We start from the raw sequence: 20072 nt of genomic DNA, 5'->3' as shown, positions 1-20072 counted from the left end.
TTGAGCTGCAGCCATGTCCATTTTCAACTCAGCGACGGGCATCCCCCTGAGCAAACGTTCTGGGTGTCCCGTTCTCTCTCCCTTTCTCTCTTGAGTGTTATAAGGTCTGCATCTTTGTGCCGCTTATCTATTTCACCGATTAAATACCACGGAACATTTATTCCAACCGAACTTAACTCTTTCTGCACACAGCCGCTGGTGGTTAGCTCTAGTAACACAGTGAATAAAGAAAATAGTTTTTAAAATACAATTCCTCCAGAGCGACCGAAGTCACTGCAAATGTTTGTGTGTATGTGCTTGAACATTTCTAGGTCAAAGATGATAAAAAATTCAATGAGCTGTCCATTCCACAACTGTAAACACTCCACCACAAAACCACTGCCCAATTGGCGGTTTGACTACATGGACGTGCTGTATATTTTAGAGACTCTTACCTGGCCAGGAGGTGGTGTGTCAGTCATCTCAGATAGTGAAGTTCTTGCCTACCTGAAAGCAGTGCTTCCTGTTTTATGTGAGCACGCACTGCTTTTCAATGCGGGCACGGCTACGACGTGGAAAGTATCGATTTCGTTAAACGAACGCAATGCGATTACTCAGCGTTAGCAGTGCCCCCTAGTTAGGCCTCTGAAATCGATGCGTTCGTCATCGAAGCAAACGCTCCGAACCTCCGAACTTTCGCTCCGAACCAATGCTCCGAACAAAACGCTCCAACGATCAAACTATCAAAATGTAAAATGGAACCATCTTTACACCTCTTCACTTTGCCGCCTTTTTCGCTCCTAAGAACCGCCAGAAAGCAGGCAAAAGCACGCCTCCATAAAGCTTGATGTTAAATTATCCAAGCCTTTCTGTTCTCCTCGGACACACTAAGCAGCAGATATCCTCCTCATAGCCAACGCTGTAACGGAAAAGCCCACGCAGCCAACCTCGCCGCAACATAAAGGCAGGATAGTTCCGGTCACCTTTCGCGATACGTGTACTACTGACACCAACACTGACTCTGTGATTGCATGCTTCGGTGGCATACGGCCGCGTTTTCTGACACCCCTTCCCTCAACAGCCCTGAACAAGAGCCGGCGATGGCTAGCTTTGTGTTAGCTGGTTTTGGGTGCTTATTCCGTTTGGTTGATTCCTCAGCGAACCGATAGCGCCGTTGTGTGCGGGCATGCTAGTTTGCCAGCTTGTTTCACGGGGAGTTTTTGTTTTGTCGCATTTCACGCACGCCACCACTTCCAAGAGAACAGGGCGATTGCCACCCTTTCACATGTGGCTTCACGTTTTGCCGTTATAAAATTTTCTTGCCGAACGCCATTTTTTCCTTTTTTTCGTATACCATAAATACAAAACAACGACAAGTTACAAACTGTATGTTGCGTCACGTATCATAATTTAAATTATCGTTAGCTATCTTAAATGCATTAGAAGCGCTCGTGATGTTTCTTTGTGTGTCTATAGTTAGCCACCGAGTCTACAGATATTTAAAGTTAACGATCCCATGCGCTCGAAGGGTACTCGGCGAAGCTTCAAACTACAATCTCTCAAGGTCACCTTGACTTCCCCATGCACCCGCATTATAGTATGACAGACAAGTTCATTTCGGATATACTTCTGAACTAATAACGAAAAGACGTACCAATTGTCTCTCTAGATAACGCAAACGCCAACAATGACGCAAAGATTACAAGAGGCTTCGCAAAACCCACTAACCTTCGAAGGCCGACGTCCACTATGAGCACCTCGTTCTGGAGGCGCTGCGTCGGGGGCTGCGAAGGCGATTGGCTCTGCTCCAGACAGACGCCACCAAGCACCCAGATTCGGTCCTCGTACGCCACGACGGCAGCTCCCATGAGCCCCATCGGCAGGTGAAGAAGCACGGACCAGCAGTTTTGCGACGGGCTGTACGCAGCCACAGTGTCCAGGTAGCTGCAGGAGAAAAGCCGCGGGTCAGCTCCGTGCTGTTTCTAAATGTATTTATTAATTCCTTTTCGGGGTCTTACCCCGTCCAGAATCTCTATAATCAAGTACGCCCGTACTTGGGGTTCCTGGGCTGATTCGTATCGAGGAATAAAATAGTCATCAGTCAGTAATAATGAGCTGTAGAAATAAACGTTAGAGATTTTAGGCACTCTGTTAAGAATTTTTTGTCATGATGCGAGTTCTAAAAATATGAAACACATAAAAGGGACTCCAACTTTCTTGGACTAGATAACATACTTGAAGCGCTGGTTTTCGTTGGCCTGCGGGTCAATTGGATATTCCTTTGCCTGTTACAATATCTTATATTCCATAATCCGCGCAGTTGTTAAGAACCAGCTTTCAAAATATGAAATTTATGTTCTGCAGCCTTCCTAATTGCGGATCAAAGCGCCCTGTAGTAAGCACCGGAAAACTTTCTTGGCCAGGCGTTTGTTGTATTTTGAAGCCACAAACCTTGGAGCAGCCAATGATACGTGGCCGCCACAGGACAGAAGCGCATTTTGCGTAGTTCCAAGTGCTGTATCACACTCATGCTGAGCTACTGGATCATTAACTCCTGTAGCCCATAGCGCGTTCGAGCTGTGTATCCTGAAGCCAAGTCGCCTCCCCCGCATGCTCCGTGCTCAAGCCAAACCCTTTTTAGTTGTGCCTGTAGAGGGTGCTCTACCGCCGAATGCCGTTACTTGCAACAAAGTAAACTTTACAGCGACGCATGTTTTCTCTAACGTTTGTGGAATGAAATCACAAGAGTTGAAAACGCAACGAAATACCATGAAACCTTTCGTAAATACGAACGTCCAATTTGATTTTTTGGTTTTATGATACGTGTTGCCAGGTATGAAAATTAGACGTCTATCAATCTCTGTGTCACTACTACAAAGAGACCACACGCAACACAGCGAATATTTCCTCCTACTCAGTAGAACACCTCCTGCCCCACACAAACTACACACCAAATAAAGTGTGAAAATAAATAAATAAATAAATAAATAAATAAATAAATAAATAAATAAATAAATAAATAAATAAATAAATTGAATAATAACTATTTAACTAATTAGTCAAATAATCTATTAATATTTATTTGGCCAATAATTTGATTATTTGATTTATTGATTTCCATAATTTATTAGGCGTGCAGTTTGTGTGAAAATCGATCACTCAATCAATCAATCAATCAATTAAAAAATAATTAAGTAATAATTGAACAATTGACCAGTGATAACTTCGGTTTTTGATGGATTTAGAATTAAGCCGTGTTCACCAGACCAGCGTGCGAAAAAAGAGAGATGTCATGTTGAAGGGCGGGGCAGTTTTTTATGAAATTGATTATTTTGTATAGCTATTCTATGCACCCTAATGCATTCGCATTGAAATAGATTTATTTTTTCATTCGCGTGCAATCTTTTTAAAACAAGGTTCACTGAAGACGCAGGGGAAACGTGACAATTTGAGAAAATTGCACCACACATGGTGAGGGGCAATTGCTTGATTCAAACGTGTGTTAAACTGTTTTTAACCCGCTTCACATTGTAGGCAATTCCAGATGCGGCTCCTATATTGGTTTTTATTCAAATGATATCCGATTTCTTTCGACATCGTATTCTGTTCTTATTGCATCCGTAAGAAGCGAGCACTACACTTTGAATTTTATTTATGTTGTATGTTAATTGTTCCTGCATCATATACTGAATTTCGTTCACATTTTGCGCGCAAGACAAATGAAATGCACGTATACCACCGGCGTTTAATCCGGTCCCGGTCATTGTGCGAGAACATATAAAAATGGCGGTGGCTTAGCTCAGCTAACTCTGAATAAGGAAACGGGAAGCTTGGCTTAGCCTGGTTAAGTGTTGGAGTCTTGGTTTCACTCGGTTAACTTTTGATTTCGCTGTAATTATTATACTATTCATCCAAAGCCTGTGTTGTCTACACTTGTGGTCGCGCTTCCGGCGTCCTCAGAGCCGAACAGCTCGCCCGGCGATATCCGTGTGGTGGTCAGACGCCGCGTGGCGGCGACGGCTCAAAGCCTCCCGATCACACGCCACACTGAGGGAAGACGGCCCGGCCTCGCTCTCATTCATGGCGGAGCTCGCATGCACGCGGTGAGTCACGTGGTCAGGCGCGAACCAGCTGCGGAAAGCGCATGCGCCAAGCCGTCAGCGTTTGCGGGTTGGGGTTACGCGGCCGTTTTTTTTTTCTAGCCTTTATTCGACGAACTCGGTCTGCGGAGCTCGGTAAGGCAAGTCACGTGATGCGTTGGTAAGCGTACGGCGCAGCTGCGATCACATGCAGGTCACATTTACCGTGACGGCGAAACCACTGGGCGAGATTGGGAAATCTTGGCTTTAAAAAGCCACCGGGCCTTTCCCGGCGGAGTGGATGGTGTGACGTACCAGCCCCGGTGGTCCCTTCCTCCGACCACGTAGACGGTGTCCCGAAGCACGGCGGCACCGTGGAAGGCTCTTCCCTCCGGGAGCCGTGCCCGCTCGCCCCACGACCGGCTGCGCGTCGAGAAGCAGAGCACCGAGTCCGAGGCCACCATCTCGTCGCACTGCACCCGCCTCGGGTCGCAGCCTCCTGCGCAGTGCAAACGCCAACGTGCCCAATCAGTCACACTGGCTGTACGCAACACTCACTTATCGGGACGATTCCATTCACGTGTAACACCCGGACCATATTAATTTAGGCCACCGGCGTTCGTGAGTAAAAAAAATAGGCCACGTATGTGCTCCTTTCATCGCAAATGTCGACGAAACACGATAGTCGACTGGCACCCCTGGCAAGTACATGCCTCCCTCCTCTTTCCCGCTCACCTCTCAAGCTGCTCCTCTCCCGTCTCGTTCCTCCTAAGATAAACGCTAGAGGTTTGCTCAAGTCAATTTATATTTACCGCGTTCAACTGTTTTACGTCGGGTGCCTCGATGCCAGCACTGCCGTTCCGCGGAGACGTGCGTGAATGAAGGCACTCTACTACAACGTTTATAGAACCACGTTGCCCTACTCCACGAGCGTTCCAAGTGGAACGGGGAACCTATGTATTGGAACCTTTCGTTGCTGTTGCCGTTTGATTCGCGGCGGCCGCTTTTCTGATGGAGGCGAAAAGTAAAAACGCCCAACCGCCTGTGTGTACGTGATTTTGGCGCACGTTAAGGATCCGAGGTGGTCAAAATTAATCCGGAGCACTCCACTACAGCACGCCTCATACTCTACGTTGCGTCGGCGCGTTAAACCCTACAGTGAATCAATCAGTGCCGATTGATTTTTTAAAATGCCGCCAGGTAGCGCGGGCACCAGCAGGTGGCAATTTTCTGCTGCTTATGTAGTATTTTGTTTTCTATCACAAGCACCAAGCATCCATGATTTTTATAAATAAATGAACACTGAAAATATCACTCATGTATTGATTTTCTGTCTCATATTTGCGTAATGTCCTGTTCATGTTCAGCAATGTTGGCAAGTGTGAACATTAAAATGAGCATTAACACGGGATTTAGACGTTTACATTTGGCTGTGGGTATTAGGACTATTGCGCAAAATCAGTTTCGCTTTGGCCGGGTGGCTGAATCGAGTCACATACATACATACATACATACATACATACATACATACATACATACATACATACATACATACATACATACATACATACATACATACATAGACAGACAGACAGACAGACAGACAGAAATTTCTCCGATTAAGTAGCACAAGAAAGACTATCGCCATTAAAAATATTGAACGTGCGGTAGGTGGGCCTTTTTGTAACCAGACATGCAGCCTCCGGGACAGGGAATCGACCCCATGGCCTCGTGCGCGACCAAGACTTAACGACTGCGCCACCGTGAGAGTCGGCAACTTTATCATCGGCTGACTGCGCCCAGCGTGTACATTTGCGTCTGAAAATGAGGCCCGAATCCACTACCAACTAAACGGAGCATACTTCGGTGAATAACCGCTGTAGAATGTTTATGCTGCCACCTTACTGATTGATTGTGAGGTTTAACGCACCGACGCAACGCAGGCGATGAGGCGCGCCGTAGTGGAGGGCTCCGGATTAATTTTGACTACCTGGGGATCTTTAACGTGCGCCGAAATCTCGTACACACGGGCGTTTTTGCTTTTCGCCTCCATCAGAAAAGCGGCCGCCGCGGCCGGGAATCGAACCCACGACCTCGTGCTCAGCAGCGCAACGCCTTAGCCACTGAGCCACCGCGGCGGGTATGCTGCCACCTTACTACCGCCAGTTTCTTGCCCAATTCACCTCAGGATTGACCGCACGGTCGCGGATACATTCCCACCTGCCACACTAGCTTAACATTATAAGTACACAACAGCCTCGGGGAGTGCGTCAGCTTTAGCGAGATAGTTCGTGCAGGAAAGCTCCTTTTATCGCAAGGAAGCCTCGATACACAGTATTTGAGACACAACATAGGGGTACATGCAAAACAGGCGGTGAGCGAAGAACTGTACTTAGTAATACACTTTGCTTTGATTCTTGAAATATAATAACCATAAACAAAACCACTGAGCTGCAATATTATAGAAAGGTAACCCTGCAACTCCAGAGTATTTAGAAGTCATAAATTCAGCTATTCACATGAACATTAACCAATTTCTATTCTTCTGGTTTTGTAATTGAAGAAATTAAATGTTTCTGTTTTCGAACGGGTGGTATAGTCTGACTGCGCGAGCTGAAGCTTCATCATAATGTTTTCACACAACTAACCAAATGACTCTGTTTTATCATTCCCAGCGTTCGTTGTAGCAAAGAACGCAAGTGATTCGGTTGGCTGCCGAATTTCAGAAATATGACTTGCTGCTATATTAGATCACGCATAGAATGGCAAAAGCTTGCCGTTCCTTGCTTGATGTTTCAGCTGTTTAGTATAGTAGCAAAATACAACACGTTTCTTCTCTAACACATGCAGTTATATTACGCAGACTCATCGTACCATATCCAAGTAGTCTGTGACAAGACAGCTGAATAAAAATTTCGGCGTTTCCTGATAACAAAAAGGCGTTTCCTGAAGAAAACACTTTTCAAGCGCGTATTCTTCTCGCCCAAGGTTCCTCAAGTCGTTTAAAACTGTGTCCTTACTTTGTGGGATGCTCGCACGTCAGTAGGTTCTAAAATCTCTCTTCTCAGTTTCTAATACACTGAACACATTGGACTAACAAGACTGCCATCACGAGAAAATTCTGTTGCTGTTGGCGCCAAAAAAAAAAAAACGAATGCATTCTCGTCGACGTGTTTCGTGGAACAAGCAAAATGTAGCGTCACAAATATAACAAGCAGTTCGTGTTGACTTGTAGACACGTCTGATTGCCCCGCATTCAACCTTCCCTCTTTCAAGCATCTTTTTTTTTTCCTGCTGCTTACTTCTGTGTTTGTTCTCTTCAGAGGAGTCGCGAACTAAGCCACTCTGAGTAGAGACAAGAGGTAGGAATTAAAAGTAAAGGTCAACCAGACAGAAACGCCCGGCTTCCGGAAAGGCAAGATGTGGAAAAACGTAGGCTCTCAGTAAAAACGAAGAACACCTCTGCCAAGCGAAGTTCAAGCTGTGGAGCACGACGCAGGCATGAGACACGGGCGAAGCGTATTTGAGTTTCGCACCTTGCGTTTCCTTTCAATTAGTGATGTGCCTGATTAGATTTGCCTACTCTGAGCACGCTTCTTTGGTCATACGCATGTGAAGCAGCAGCCGATGTGCTTTATGTTGGCACGCCGCCTCTGCTGCTACTTTTCTTTCAAGACTCTCGAGGAAGTTGGCCCAACTCTAGTTAGAATTGTATGGCTTCGTTAAATTTCTTCAATATAGTATCATTCTTGCTTCGCACTGCACATTCCGTCTCCTCAAATTGTGCCACCACGAGCCAGAGGACAGCTTTAACCTGGGACACTGTTATTGCGCACGGGAAAATAGAAAACAGACAAAACATTTTTCTCCATAATGTAAATATCATGGAAATAGGTAATCGTGCAGATGGAGTGCAGTAACAAGCAAATACCTTTTCGAAACACCGAGAACGAACAGCTTTCATAGCATCTGCATAAAAACTAGGCATAGAATCAGGCATTCTTAGGGCAGATTAGAGAAGAAGAAAAAAGATCGGACCATTGAGGGCAAAGGTTTTGGGGGGAATTTTAATTTCTATAGTTGTACCAGTTCAGCAACCCGGTTTTGCCTTCATCAGTGTTAAAAGAGCAATGCAGTATAGGTCACTTATAGCAAACCTGTTTTAAACTAAATTCCGGCTATAACGAACAAATCATCATTTGTCTTTGCCATTTGTAAACATAGATTTTATGTCAGATATAGCGAAAAACGGATATAACGAACTTGATTCCATTTCCCGAAGCGGTCGGTACTGTACTCCTGCAAAAAGGCACCACCCTAGTCCTGCTTTAAGAGAATGTCATTTCTCTTCAATCAATCTAAAACCCAGCCGCATTCACATTTGTTAAACATAATGCATGCTTTGAGGCTGGCATTTTTTGTTATATTACGAATACATTTTATCCATGCCTCCGCGCCCCCCCCCCCCCCCCCCCCCCCATTAATACAAAAAACAAACCAGAGCAATACAAAGGTAAGATGCAGAATAACAACGTACACTATACAGTATGCAGAAATAACCTGTTCAAGCTACGCGATGTGATGCTTGGCAGAACATTTGATTCTTGGTGCGCCAAGTTTTGCAACAGGACAAAAATTAAGACGAAGTGTTCTGAAAGAAGTCGGTGATTATTCCCCCCGTTTGTTGCGCTTCCTTCACATAATTCGTGTCTACTTCTCCTCAAAAGCGCGGAAAAATATGGCAGGAATAAATGTGAAATTCTAGGGCGATCTCATGCAAATGTGTTCTAGGTGGACAAGCAAGCCTTATTTTCTTCACTAGCGGGTCTTAACGATCCTGGCTTGTACTCTAACGTGTGCGCATCCGACTCGGAATAAACTCCCGCTTATGAAGCGTTTTTCAATGCACCTCTTCTGGTACGTGTTACTCAGAACTCAGCTAGGCTTTTGAGTACACATGTGGTGCGGGCGTACCACCCGTTGCTTTCCCCCCTAATGGGTGGTTGATTGGTCTCTTTATTGAAGTTGTTGGCTTACGGAACTTATTAAAGTTTCTGGTGCACGCGAAAAGCGAAAACGCCAGTGTGTTCGAAATTTCGGCGCACATTAATGATCCATAGGGGTTCAAAACTTATCCTGAGGGAGCCCTCCACTACGGCGCACCTCATCGCCTGCGTTGCGTCGACGTATTAAAGCCCACGATAAATCAAATCATCAACTGATTGAAGTTATTGCCCGCGTTATAAGCGTTGACCAATGCAACTGTGATGGTGTGCCTGTTACTTGGTTCGGTGTTTTTTTTTTCTCAGGAGATTTGTTATGCTTGTTATTTTTACTCTTACGCGTGTACAGGGATACACTCCTATATTCTCGACCCTTCATCTATGTGTCGCAGTTTTGTTACTTGGTCTTTTGTTGTGCTCATTATTTTTATTTTACTCTTACGCGTGTAGAAGGATACACATATGCGCTCTCAACCTTTCCTCTACATGTGCGTAGCAGGGTTTATTATTTGGTGTTTCCTTTTGTACATGACATGTGTAAAGATGTACTACCTCTTTTGTAATGATGTGTTATCGCGCCTACTCTGTCTATTTTCTGTACTTGTTCAGTAGCGGCTTCTAAACTACTTCCAAACTGCAAAGGGAGCCGAGAACTTGTCAGGCCTCGTGGCCTTTTGTCTCGGTTTCTTCTGTCGCTTCAGAAAGGAACAAATAGACTTAAAACTTCCAACTTCGTGCTTACGCAGCGCCTGCCCTAGCATTCAGAGTACGCGCACAGCTTCGGAGTTTCTGCAGGGATGCACTCCGGCTGACCCACTAAGTGATCCTGCACTCAAAATACTTAGACGGAGTCATGTATGTGGTCACATGAACTTGGGAACTACTCACGACGATGAACACATCTTCGCCAACTAGTGAGGCCGTGTGGTAGTTCCTCGGCTCCGGCATCATGTCCACCAGCTCCCAGCCATTCTTGGTGGGCTTGAAGCAAAGGCATACACGCCCTGGCGCAGAAAATAAGAAATGCCGCAGTACGCCCTAATCATCTCTGCAACGACGTTTTGCATGTTCCAAAAATAATTGTGAAAAATTAAGATAATTTTCTTTTACAGCAACCAAATGTGGTAGAATCAGAACTGTCCCGGGAGGACATCAGAGCATAGAAACGACTGGTAGGCAAAATCACAGGGCGAGACGACCTCTATAGAATTTTGAGAGGAAGCAAAAAACGTTTATATATACGGGTAGATGCCGAAACGAAGGCAGGGTACATTCTAGGCAGGTTTCCAAAAGTCACCTAAACTACATTTTACGCCTTGTTTCCCGCGGCAATCACTCGGATGATTCTATAACGTAGCCCAGTCTCCCACCCTCTGGTGGGCCGTTAGGGCAGTGGTTCTCAAATGGTGGTCACCAACGACCCCAGGGGGTCCGCGAGAACATTTGAGGGGTCCGCGAAGCCTCCCTCAAAACGTTTCCCGCCACCATTCCTTTCTAGATTTTGCCGTATTTTTTGCAATCGAGAAAGGTGGCTTCGCCGTATTAGACGTTCGTTCAGTTTGCTTCGCGTTGTACATATTTTGACATCTGCTTCTGCGTAACGTGCCAGGTATGAGAAGGGAGAAAAAAATACACAGGAAAGGCGGTCTATGGGTGTTAGGAGGTTTTTAGATTCAACAGCAAATTGTTTAACATTATGACGCGCATAATCATTAACCAGCAAGAAGTAAAGGCAGGCATGGGAAAAGTGTGTGGGCGACGTACGCTCCAGTGCAATTATTTGACGTTATGACACCGCTAAACATATGCTCCATCGTGGGGTCCACCACCACTGTCGCAAGGCCAAAAGGGGTCCTCGGGGCAGTCATAGCTGAGAATCACTGCGTTAGGGCATGGTGTTGCAAAATATTTGAATGCGCGCAACCACATCCCATTCCATGTTTCCCGTGATTATCTTGACTCTATACGGCAGTAATTCTTCTTGTGATCTAATTACCATTTTGTTTGGTGCTCTTTTGCACTTCGCTGGCTTTGCGCCAGAAAACCTACCGTCATCATCATAATCATCATCATTATTTGGCTTGTTCCATACTGTGGAAACGAGGCCTGCACTGCATGTGTTCTTGCGTAGTCGAAAATTTTGGTGTTCGAATGCCTCAACAAAGGTCCCCGCTCAGCTCGAAAGAAAGAAAAGTGCGTCATTGTTCGTGATGAGGAGGATGAGCTGAGCATGCGTCATACCGCCAGCTAACAGGCTTTGAAATGAAGGAAATTCAAGGACGGAGGGCCCAATACATTTTTTACAGGCTGCGGAGACTTCATGCTGCCTTCTAGAAAGCAACTGTATGTTTATGTGTGGAGCTTTTGAGTAAATTCAGCGAAAAAAAAATGCCTTCCTTATGCAGCCTGACCTCGATAAGTAAAAAAAAAAAAAAAAAAAACCTCGGCAGGTACTCGTAAACGCCGTCAACAAGTTATTTATTGGCATTTCCGGGTGGCAGATAAACGAATATGCAGTTTATCGAGTTTTTTAGTGCCTGGCTGATGGCCACAAAGCCGAACAGGCTCGCAAATACCGGCATCGCACAGCACCATCAACGAAACAAACAATGCCATATGCGACTACGGTTAAAAAAAATTGGCCGCGTATCTGCTCCTTTCGTTGCAAATGTCGTCAAAAGACGATAGTCTTTATCGGCTTTTGCGAAGTAAATGACTCCCTTCGCTTTTCCCCGCTCATCTCTCATGTTGTTCCTCTTGCGTCGCGCTCCTCCAAGGTAAAGACACCAAAGGTTTGCTTAAATCATTTTAAATTTCCCGCGTTCCACTGCTCCAAACCGGTGTCTCGATGCGAACGCTGCCGTACGGCGAAGACGCGCGTTAATCGAGGCGCCCTACTTCAACGTTTATAGAACCGCGTTTCCCTACTCCACGTGCGTTGCAAGCAGAACGTGGAACCTATCTAGTGGAACCTTGCGTAACTGCTGCCGGTTGATTTCTTATAATGGCGCCAGAAGCTATAGTGGCGCGGGCGACAGCAGGCGACGGCGGAGTGAATTCTTTTTCTGCAGTTGATAAAGTATTGAATTTCACAAAAGTCAAGCATGTTTGACTTTTTAATAAAGGAACACTGCAAATATTACTTCTGTATTGATTTGTTGTCTCATATTTGCGTAATGTCTTGTTCTTATTCAACAATGTTGACAAGTATGAACCTTACACCGGACATAGACGGGTAGATTTAGCTGTGACTATATAAGACTATTGCGCAGGAATTGTTTTGCTTTGGCCGGTTGGCTGAATCGAGTCACAGACAGACAGACGGACAGACATACAGACATACAGACATACAGACAGACCAAAATTTCTGGGTTTAAGTAGCCCAAGAAAGACTATCGTCTTTAAAAATGCGTGTTAGGAGTCGTTCGATAAGCTTAACGACACTCCGGAGATCAGCTCCCTTCCCGGTGATTGCCGGCTTGCTCGCGGATGTTGCTGCGGGGACGCGAAGCGTCCAGGACCATTCATCACCGAACGGCCTGGCCTGCCCCGATTGTCTCCGTACTCGCACGTGCACACGAGGACGCTTTTTTTTCTTCCCTTTCGTTTTCCCGCTACCTTGTGGTCGCTTTCGATTGCGCTGCAACTGTTATAATGGGTCTTGAGGGGCGGGGAAACGGCGAGTGCTTATCGCACCGGTAAACAAGCGATGTTCTGCCCTCGGCGTCAGGTTAATTATTCAACAGCCTCAAAACAGATCCTTTGCGCAAATGAACAACACAACGCAGTGGGCCCGCGGGCAGTTTTTCATACTACGGGGCGGTTCACCTCGCCGCTCACAGCTGCTCATCCAGCACTATTCGCCCCGAGCGCGAACACAGTCGGCCCCTGGCGGCGGCGGGACGAACCGCTCCTAGTGTGGATGGCGCTCTCGCGTCGTCTGCTTTTTCACGTTGCGTGCGGCGCAAGACGCGTGCTGCACACGACAAAACAACCAATATGTGTGCTCGTTTGGCAGTAAGCAATGACATAGTTACCTCTGCTTGCGCATTTCCTCTAGAAACGCAATAATCAGCGGCCGTTGCGGGTTAATTCGCTGGTTTAATTCCACGAAACATCTTCGCCGTGGTCGCCGCTTGAGTGTGAAACGTGTTATAAACATTGCTTCCACACATTGCTATTTTCGTATTGTTGAGTGCAGTCGTCTGCCGTTTCGGGAACGTCGAAGGGTGCCTTTTGAAGGTGGCGTGGTGATTATTTAAAGGATAAAAGTTTACTACGCGAAACGGGTAAGAAGCGACAAGACCTGTGCATACACGTGCAAATTCCACACCCTTGTAAAATTGCGCTGTGTCCTTATAGAAAGAAGAAACAAACAAAAACATTTACACTGCACACGACCCGTGCGCTATCGCCCATACATTACCGGACACGTATTTTACACCCGCAAGCGCCTGTGTGATCGTGTTCTTCCCGTACCTTCTCTAAAATAAATACCATTTTTGGACAGTCGTTGTTTATACTAAGGAGGATGAATAAACATCTATTCAACTGTATCGAGTTGCTAATTTTACGTGTTATTTAAAATACGTTTCTATGGATGCGCAAGAGTATTTAGGGGGGATTTTTCGGTAAAATTAAGCAGTTGTGAGTTTGCGTCTGTCACGTGGCATTCCGTGTGTCATTTTCATATATATCATTTTCAAATCCGACATGAATCACCTTGTCCAGAAACGTGTCTCACTCAGCATAACCAAATGCCTACTATGGTCACGTCTTAACCTCTTAAGGTGGACCTAAGTTTAAAGAAAGAGGAGAAAACGTGTAATATAATGCACGTTGTTGCTCAAATGTGTGAGGGGTGTGTGGCATGACTCGCTGGTTTTTTTTTCCACAATGTTGGCTTTCAATACAATTTTGTAAAAGGCGAGCCACAATTCTGGACAATCTCGGACCAAAGGGGGGTTAATCAGTTTTGAAAATACGTGTTAAAGTACTGCTTTTTCACCGCTACAGAACACGACGCCTAGTGTTTCGATTGTAAGAAATAGTGGTAACTATAGTTTGGCTTTTCGGGTTACATGCGTTCTCTTCTCGCTGCTCTTGCAACGTTGGCAGGACCCGCCCTTCCCTCCTTCCCGAAAAAAAAACGGAATGCACAGAATTTTATTTTTTAACCAATCCTTAAGAAGTAAATGCCAAGATAAAGGCGATTCAGTTTACAAAACAAAGTAGTTACCGGGAACCCGTTGCGCTGATTCGCAACGAGAAATAAAAAGGAAATGTTTTACTACATCTGCAACAGCGCAACTTCATTTATTGCCATCTTTAGGGTTCGTAAGTGACCTTATACGCAAGAATGCAAACACATCTCGCTGTTGCAGGCACCTGTTAGGTTTTAAAAGGAACGCAAATGGTCAACAGAGCAGCCGTAACAGAAAATTTGTGCTCACTGTGAGGTCCCAGAAGCTTGGTTTGCACACTGTAAACCTGCTTGTCTTTGCGAAAACCTAGCTAAACATGAGATATTGATTGTACTGCGTGCGTTGACAATTCAATTCGCAAGTTCACTCGCGACGAAAGCCGTAAATAAGTGATCCGAAACCGTTATTCATCAAACCTTCCTTCAGAGTCGCTAAAATTTAATTTAAAAGACCCGTTAGAGCGGTTACATTTATATCTCTGCACTGATCAAAATTCAGTAATCTTATGTTGCCTTTTGAACACACTAAAAATATTGTAAGCTCTTAGAAAGAATTTCGGAGCAGTTAAGTAGTGTTACCATTTCAGGGCGTCCCACAAATGCAAGAATGCTTCATGCTACCAGTGAAAGTGATTGAGATTGCCGTTGTAAACTGAGTTTCAGAGATCGAGGCTTCCTGATTTGTTTCTGATTATGCTTTTATTGAAGGCTCAAAGCCATAGTCTGGAAAGATCGAGCTTGCTACGAGCCACAGCGTACAAGTTCATTGTCACAGTTACGGCCATTCTGAGATTCCCGATGAGTCGTCGCTTTTTTTGGCGTAGAAATGAAAACTGACTGCCGCTTCCATGCTATACATTGAACGTTGAGGAACCGAACTACAGCATACCACTTTTGTTTGCACCTTTCGTGCGCACATACGGCGAGAAAAAGGCACGAAGCGCGCCCACAGTGTGCATTCTTACGGGCCGCTCAGCGGAGCATCCACACTAGCAGCGCGACGCTGTCGCCACCTACATGTCGAGCTCGCGGCGAATACTATCGGCCTTTTGTGCACCCTCCGCTTTTTTAATGAGGATTTTTGTCCCCACCCCTTCCCTTCTTCCACACCGCCATGCTTGGGCTGCGCTTCGTGTATCGCTAGCTCGGGCGCTCCCCTCATCCATTGCTGAATGCCTGGGTTGCAACGTTCATGCGTCACCGCCAATGCTCCCACCTGGGAACTACAGTGCACTCGGAATGTTGCGGTATTTTTGCTTTTTCAATACCCGTTCTGCTGTCCATACTTCCTCTTCGCCTCTTACGTTCCGCTTACAACGTCAGCCTAAGCAAACGCGTCTGTGCTATTTACCATCGCTTTTACTGCGAATCAGTATAGCTCTACCTGCCAAGGGTTTTGTCGCGACCGTCGGCGTCAACAGAAAACTCCCGTAAACAAATAAATTACTGGCACCACCAGGAATCGAGCCTGAACACGAATAGAGTAACGGAGCAACAGCCCGTCGTCTTACTAAGCTACGCCCACACGACAGACGGTGCACTCAACGAGCACAATGGCGGATGTACAACCTGCGCTCATTCAAATCCCTAGTGGGAAGTACAAACCGAACAAAGAATGATGAAGGCGTTCACGTGGTTTGGATTAGCGGCGAACTCAACAGCGCCTGGGGAGGCCGAGGGCTAGGAGGGCGCTTTCTTTGGAGGCAACGCATAAAATAAGAGTGAGGGAGGCAATACGTAAGATGATGCCATATATCCGTGCGTGCCGCCCTCCTTCTCCTCACCCTTCGCCAGATGCTCCTCTCCGCTTTCTTTCTGTCGTCGCTGTTGCATTCGGTCGTTTCTGGTTTCGCTCTTTGAAGAGTCACGCGTGTGAATTCAAGTGACCTCACATGGGTAATCGCTGTGGGTGTCGTTTACAGCTTTGCGGACAATTACCTTTATAACGCGGACTAGAGCCTTTTTTTTTACTGTTACCATTTAATGCAGTGTGTCGAAAATTCTTCGAGTGCTACGCCAGTGACGAATCATTACTAATGTTTTCGCTGCCGCACTTTTGCTGTTCCCATACCGTACCTACACGCTCCCGAGACAAAAATATTATGGTTCTGAACACACCAGGATGGTTACACAAAATCCGGTCAGAACGATGTAGTGACGACTTGACAAAACAAGACTCAGCCACTTTCCTTTTGTTGGAAATACAGTCGTGGCTCATTCTGACCAAGTAGTATCAAGACAGAAATATAATTCGTTTTAACCGATATTTGTTGTAATAGTACAGGTAAGAATACTATACAAAAATGCAATTTTTAAGGCTTAGAACCTACTATAAACGCGGTAAACCTTACCCTTCTCCTTGCTGCATTTCAAGCTCAATGAACTAGAACATGAATACGTGAAATTACAACTGAACAAAGTTCACTTGAGAAAACAGGCTTGTATTCTTATTTATTCGATGAAGGATACGATGTTCCCTTGGTAGCTACGCACAGCACTGATCAGATTGAAGTTTTCCACAGTGTCCACGAAAAAAGGCCTTTATACATCTACAGTTTCGTACTGCGGGGGCATTTTCATGTAGCTTCTCAGATATATGGTCAAGCATTTCTTCGTTATATACGACATCGCATGCGGTGTCGTGGATTCAGTTTCATCATAAGAGAATAAGTGACATTGAAATAAAGCGTGACCGACCAAAGTTTGTACTAAGCTCGATATAGCCTATATTTCACTATATCAGTGTTCGTTAAAACAAGTTTCAACTGTACCGTGAACTATAGAAACTATCTAGTGTAACACCAAGAAAATATCAAATGTTGCCTCCGAAATACGTATCTTAGACTACTATCTCGTGTAACTCCGAGGAAGTATTAAATGTTGCCTCCGCAATACGTATCTTAGACTAATCGTTGACTGCAGTGTCGAAATGGCGTAAGACGTAACCTGCGTTGACGTCTATATAGACCGGGTTTGATGCCAGTCGGTATATTTGAACGCAATTTGATGTACTTAAGATGTACATCTCACATTCCTTAAAAAGCAACTGGACGTTGATGCTTGGAAAGGTTGGTGCGTGATGCGAAGGAGGGCAACAGCGCGAAACTTGATGAGACAAGAGGCGGAGACGACGAACAAACAACGCTGTGTTTGCCACCTTCTCAAATTTTGTTCTGTTGCCCTGTTTTGACCTTGACGTGAAGCGTAATTTAGGAACGCATGGAAAGCGTGGAAAATGCGCTCGGTCGCGCGTCAAATAGTCGTGAGGGGTATACCAGAATTTCGGGCAGGATTTTTGGCCAGTTCTCGTGGTTACACTTTTAAAAGAGCTACGCCGGATTATATGGGGAAATTATTACATGCAGAAGCATGATTCTTCGTAGAAGAGAGCGCTGTCCGTAATTTTAGGAGTGTGTAAGCCATTTATCTTGCTATGGGCTCTCTTCCCACTTGTTTACGTATCAAAGTAAGCTGCTTCATGTAGCCACACTTTATAATGACGCGGCCGCTAAAGTACTGTACCACTCAGGCTCAGACTCGCTTGTGACAGTCTAAAGAGTTTTTATCCTAACCGTGACTAGTGTTGGGAGCCAACCTAGTTCAATACAGAAGTGCTTGAAAGCAGAAAACAAGCGGACCCTAGGCCATCAGTACGCGATAAGATGGAAACACATAAACAAGCCATTACCACAGCATGCTTGGTGGTGTGGCAATGTGTAGTTTTCATTCGACGGAAGAAGCAGCTCTTATACACTGTACCTATTTCGTGACAGGCCGGTCGATGCAGATCGATGCCTCCAAAGCACAGCACGGTCCAAGTCGTCGAGGAGCCGAGGTTCTTGCAGGGCCTGATGGTCTGGATCGCCAGTTCCGTGTCCGAACGGCCGTCGCTGTTTTTCGGGCAAGCATGCGTTCATAGAAAGCACCCACTCATTTGACTCTTGCGTGTGCTAGAGGCCTAAATATTCCAGGGTAACAGTTTAATTAACAAACTGCTGAGCAGCGGCGGTATTTCGGGAAGTTTAAACATCGGGAGTGCTGCTCACCCTTTGATCTGCTCTTCGCCTTCGACCCGGAGCGCCAACCCCATGTTAGGATCAACGGCTGGAGCAAGAATTTGGTACGACTGCCGTCGGCTAGGCCTCTGCGAACACTGTGTCTCCTGCACCAGCGCGCGTTGGAGGAATACAAGTGAACTTTGCATTGTAAGTGTAACTGACAGACTCTGGAAGCGTGTTTTTTAGAAGCAAAGCATCTCTTGCCCTCGGCTCTGTCATCCGTCCGCACCTCTCCCTCTCTCCCCACCAGCTGTGCGATAGCGCGCGCGCTTCTCCTCCTGTCCTACTGTCCTTCTTTCCACGCCAGCTGTGCGATAGCGTTCGCGGTGCTCCTACTCTCCCCCTCTCCACGCCAGCTGTGCGATAGCGCGCGCGCTACTCACCACCGCAGCTGCGCGATAAGCGCGCATGCGCGTCTTCTCTCTCATCTCCTCCTCTCCACTCCATCTGCTCTATATAATAAACCCGGTCCGCGCGCCGCTCCCTCAGTTGCTGCTTCGGTTGAATCACGCTGCGCCGTCCGGAGTTCCGTCATTTTCCATTATTTGGATACCCAATCCCGTGAGCGTTTCGGAACCTCCGAGATGCTTTGCATCAACTCAGGGTTTCCTCGCGGGAAGGTGGTATCATTTTTTTTTCGGACACATAATAAGGCGCTCATGATACGAATACAGGAAAGGAAGCAAGTCATCTAGAACACTAATAAAACCAAACGAGACTTACAGTTCAGCTGTTTTTCGGATGAATCTGCCATTTTTGGAAAAGGTTGCAATAGAGTGGAGAAAACCACACGCCCGGAATGGGGACCCAACCCACAACTTTCGAATGTCCCGCCTGAAGCGTCATTACTCGATTAGCTTAGCGATTGCATTGCTTGGCAACACTGTGACGATGCCGGGGTCTCCGAAGGCCGAGCGAGTTCCGATAGTCCAACACTCTCCTCGTGACAGCCGCGCTCCCTTGCTTTTAAGCATTCGCCTTCAAACATCAACCTATCACAAACACCCAGTGAGGCATATAGGCGCGTCGAGATGTGCTGATCTACGCGGGCGCCTGCAAACGCCAACATGAGCGCGGGACTGTTGAAAGCAAAGTATGCCTGCTGGGCCAGCAAACAAGATTGTGAGTAGACACCAGCATACCCGCTTTCTTTCGAGGTCCTTGCGGCGCTGGGCCAGGTTGTTCCGGAGTTCAAGGGAAAGACGCTCTTCCTTAGTTCCGCGTTCGGGCGACTGAAATGATGCGGAATTTAGGCAATAGTTTAAACATAGTCGTGAAATCAATGTACACAGCAAAGCGCTCGGAAATCACTTGCACTTCCGAATTCGCGAGTGATTAGGGACCGGAAGTAATGTACCTATACCGTATGCGACACGGATGTGACATAACTGTGATTGGCTTATGTTCAGCAGAGCATATTCCCATATTGTTAAGTTTTTATCTAGCTTCAGTGCGACTGTAACTACCAGTACTAATCTTGACTTCTCTATAATAATTGAAATTATTCATTCGCATGAAGCGTATCATTGTTACTGTCTCAATTTACATACTATGCTTGCTCTAATACACAACAAATTTCCAGCTTTTCCCTAAAAACTTACAGCATTTCGTCACTGTCTGTGTCTAACCCATTGTTTCTCGAGAAAAAAATAACCTGTATAAGAACACCAAGACGTCTAACCATTCAAAAAGATGTATATTGCGATAAAACGTAAAAATTATTTTTGAACGAAAGTTATAAGAGCAAAAA

General features: G+C 45.9%; 2 protein-coding genes across 2 annotated transcripts in view; one reads left to right on the top strand and one right to left on the bottom strand.

The window, feature by feature from the left end:
* Nucleotides 1-18421, bottom strand: part of LOC144162899 (alpha-scruin-like) — a 38675-nt gene extending 20254 nt beyond the window's left edge. The window contains exons 1-6 of the mRNA XM_077693619.1: nucleotides 18311-18421; nucleotides 18024-18154; nucleotides 9950-10065; nucleotide 9434; nucleotides 4374-4557; nucleotides 1708-1923 (exon numbers count right to left, since the gene is read on the bottom strand). Coding sequence (XP_077549745.1) covers nucleotides 1708-1923; nucleotides 4374-4557; nucleotide 9434; nucleotides 9950-10065; nucleotides 18024-18154; nucleotides 18311-18354 — 692 coding nt within the window. The 5' untranslated portion in view covers nucleotides 18355-18421. The remainder of the gene's footprint in view (nucleotides 1-1707; nucleotides 1924-4373; nucleotides 4558-9433; nucleotides 9435-9949; nucleotides 10066-18023; nucleotides 18155-18310) is intronic.
* Nucleotides 1-20072, top strand: part of LOC144161704 (uncharacterized) — a 277618-nt gene that overhangs the window by 122311 nt on the left and 135235 nt on the right. The gene's annotated exons all lie outside the window — the stretch shown is intronic.

Source organism: Haemaphysalis longicornis, unplaced genomic scaffold, assembly GCF_048455015.1.
Source record: "Haemaphysalis longicornis isolate Haplotype H1 unplaced genomic scaffold, Haemaphysalis longicornis Haplotype H1 scaffold_12, whole genome shotgun sequence".
NCBI classification, from domain to species: Eukaryota; Metazoa; Arthropoda; class Arachnida; order Ixodida; family Ixodidae; genus Haemaphysalis; species Haemaphysalis longicornis.
The sequence above is the reverse complement of the archived record's forward strand: the minus strand, read 5'-3'. Positions and strand labels throughout refer to the sequence as shown.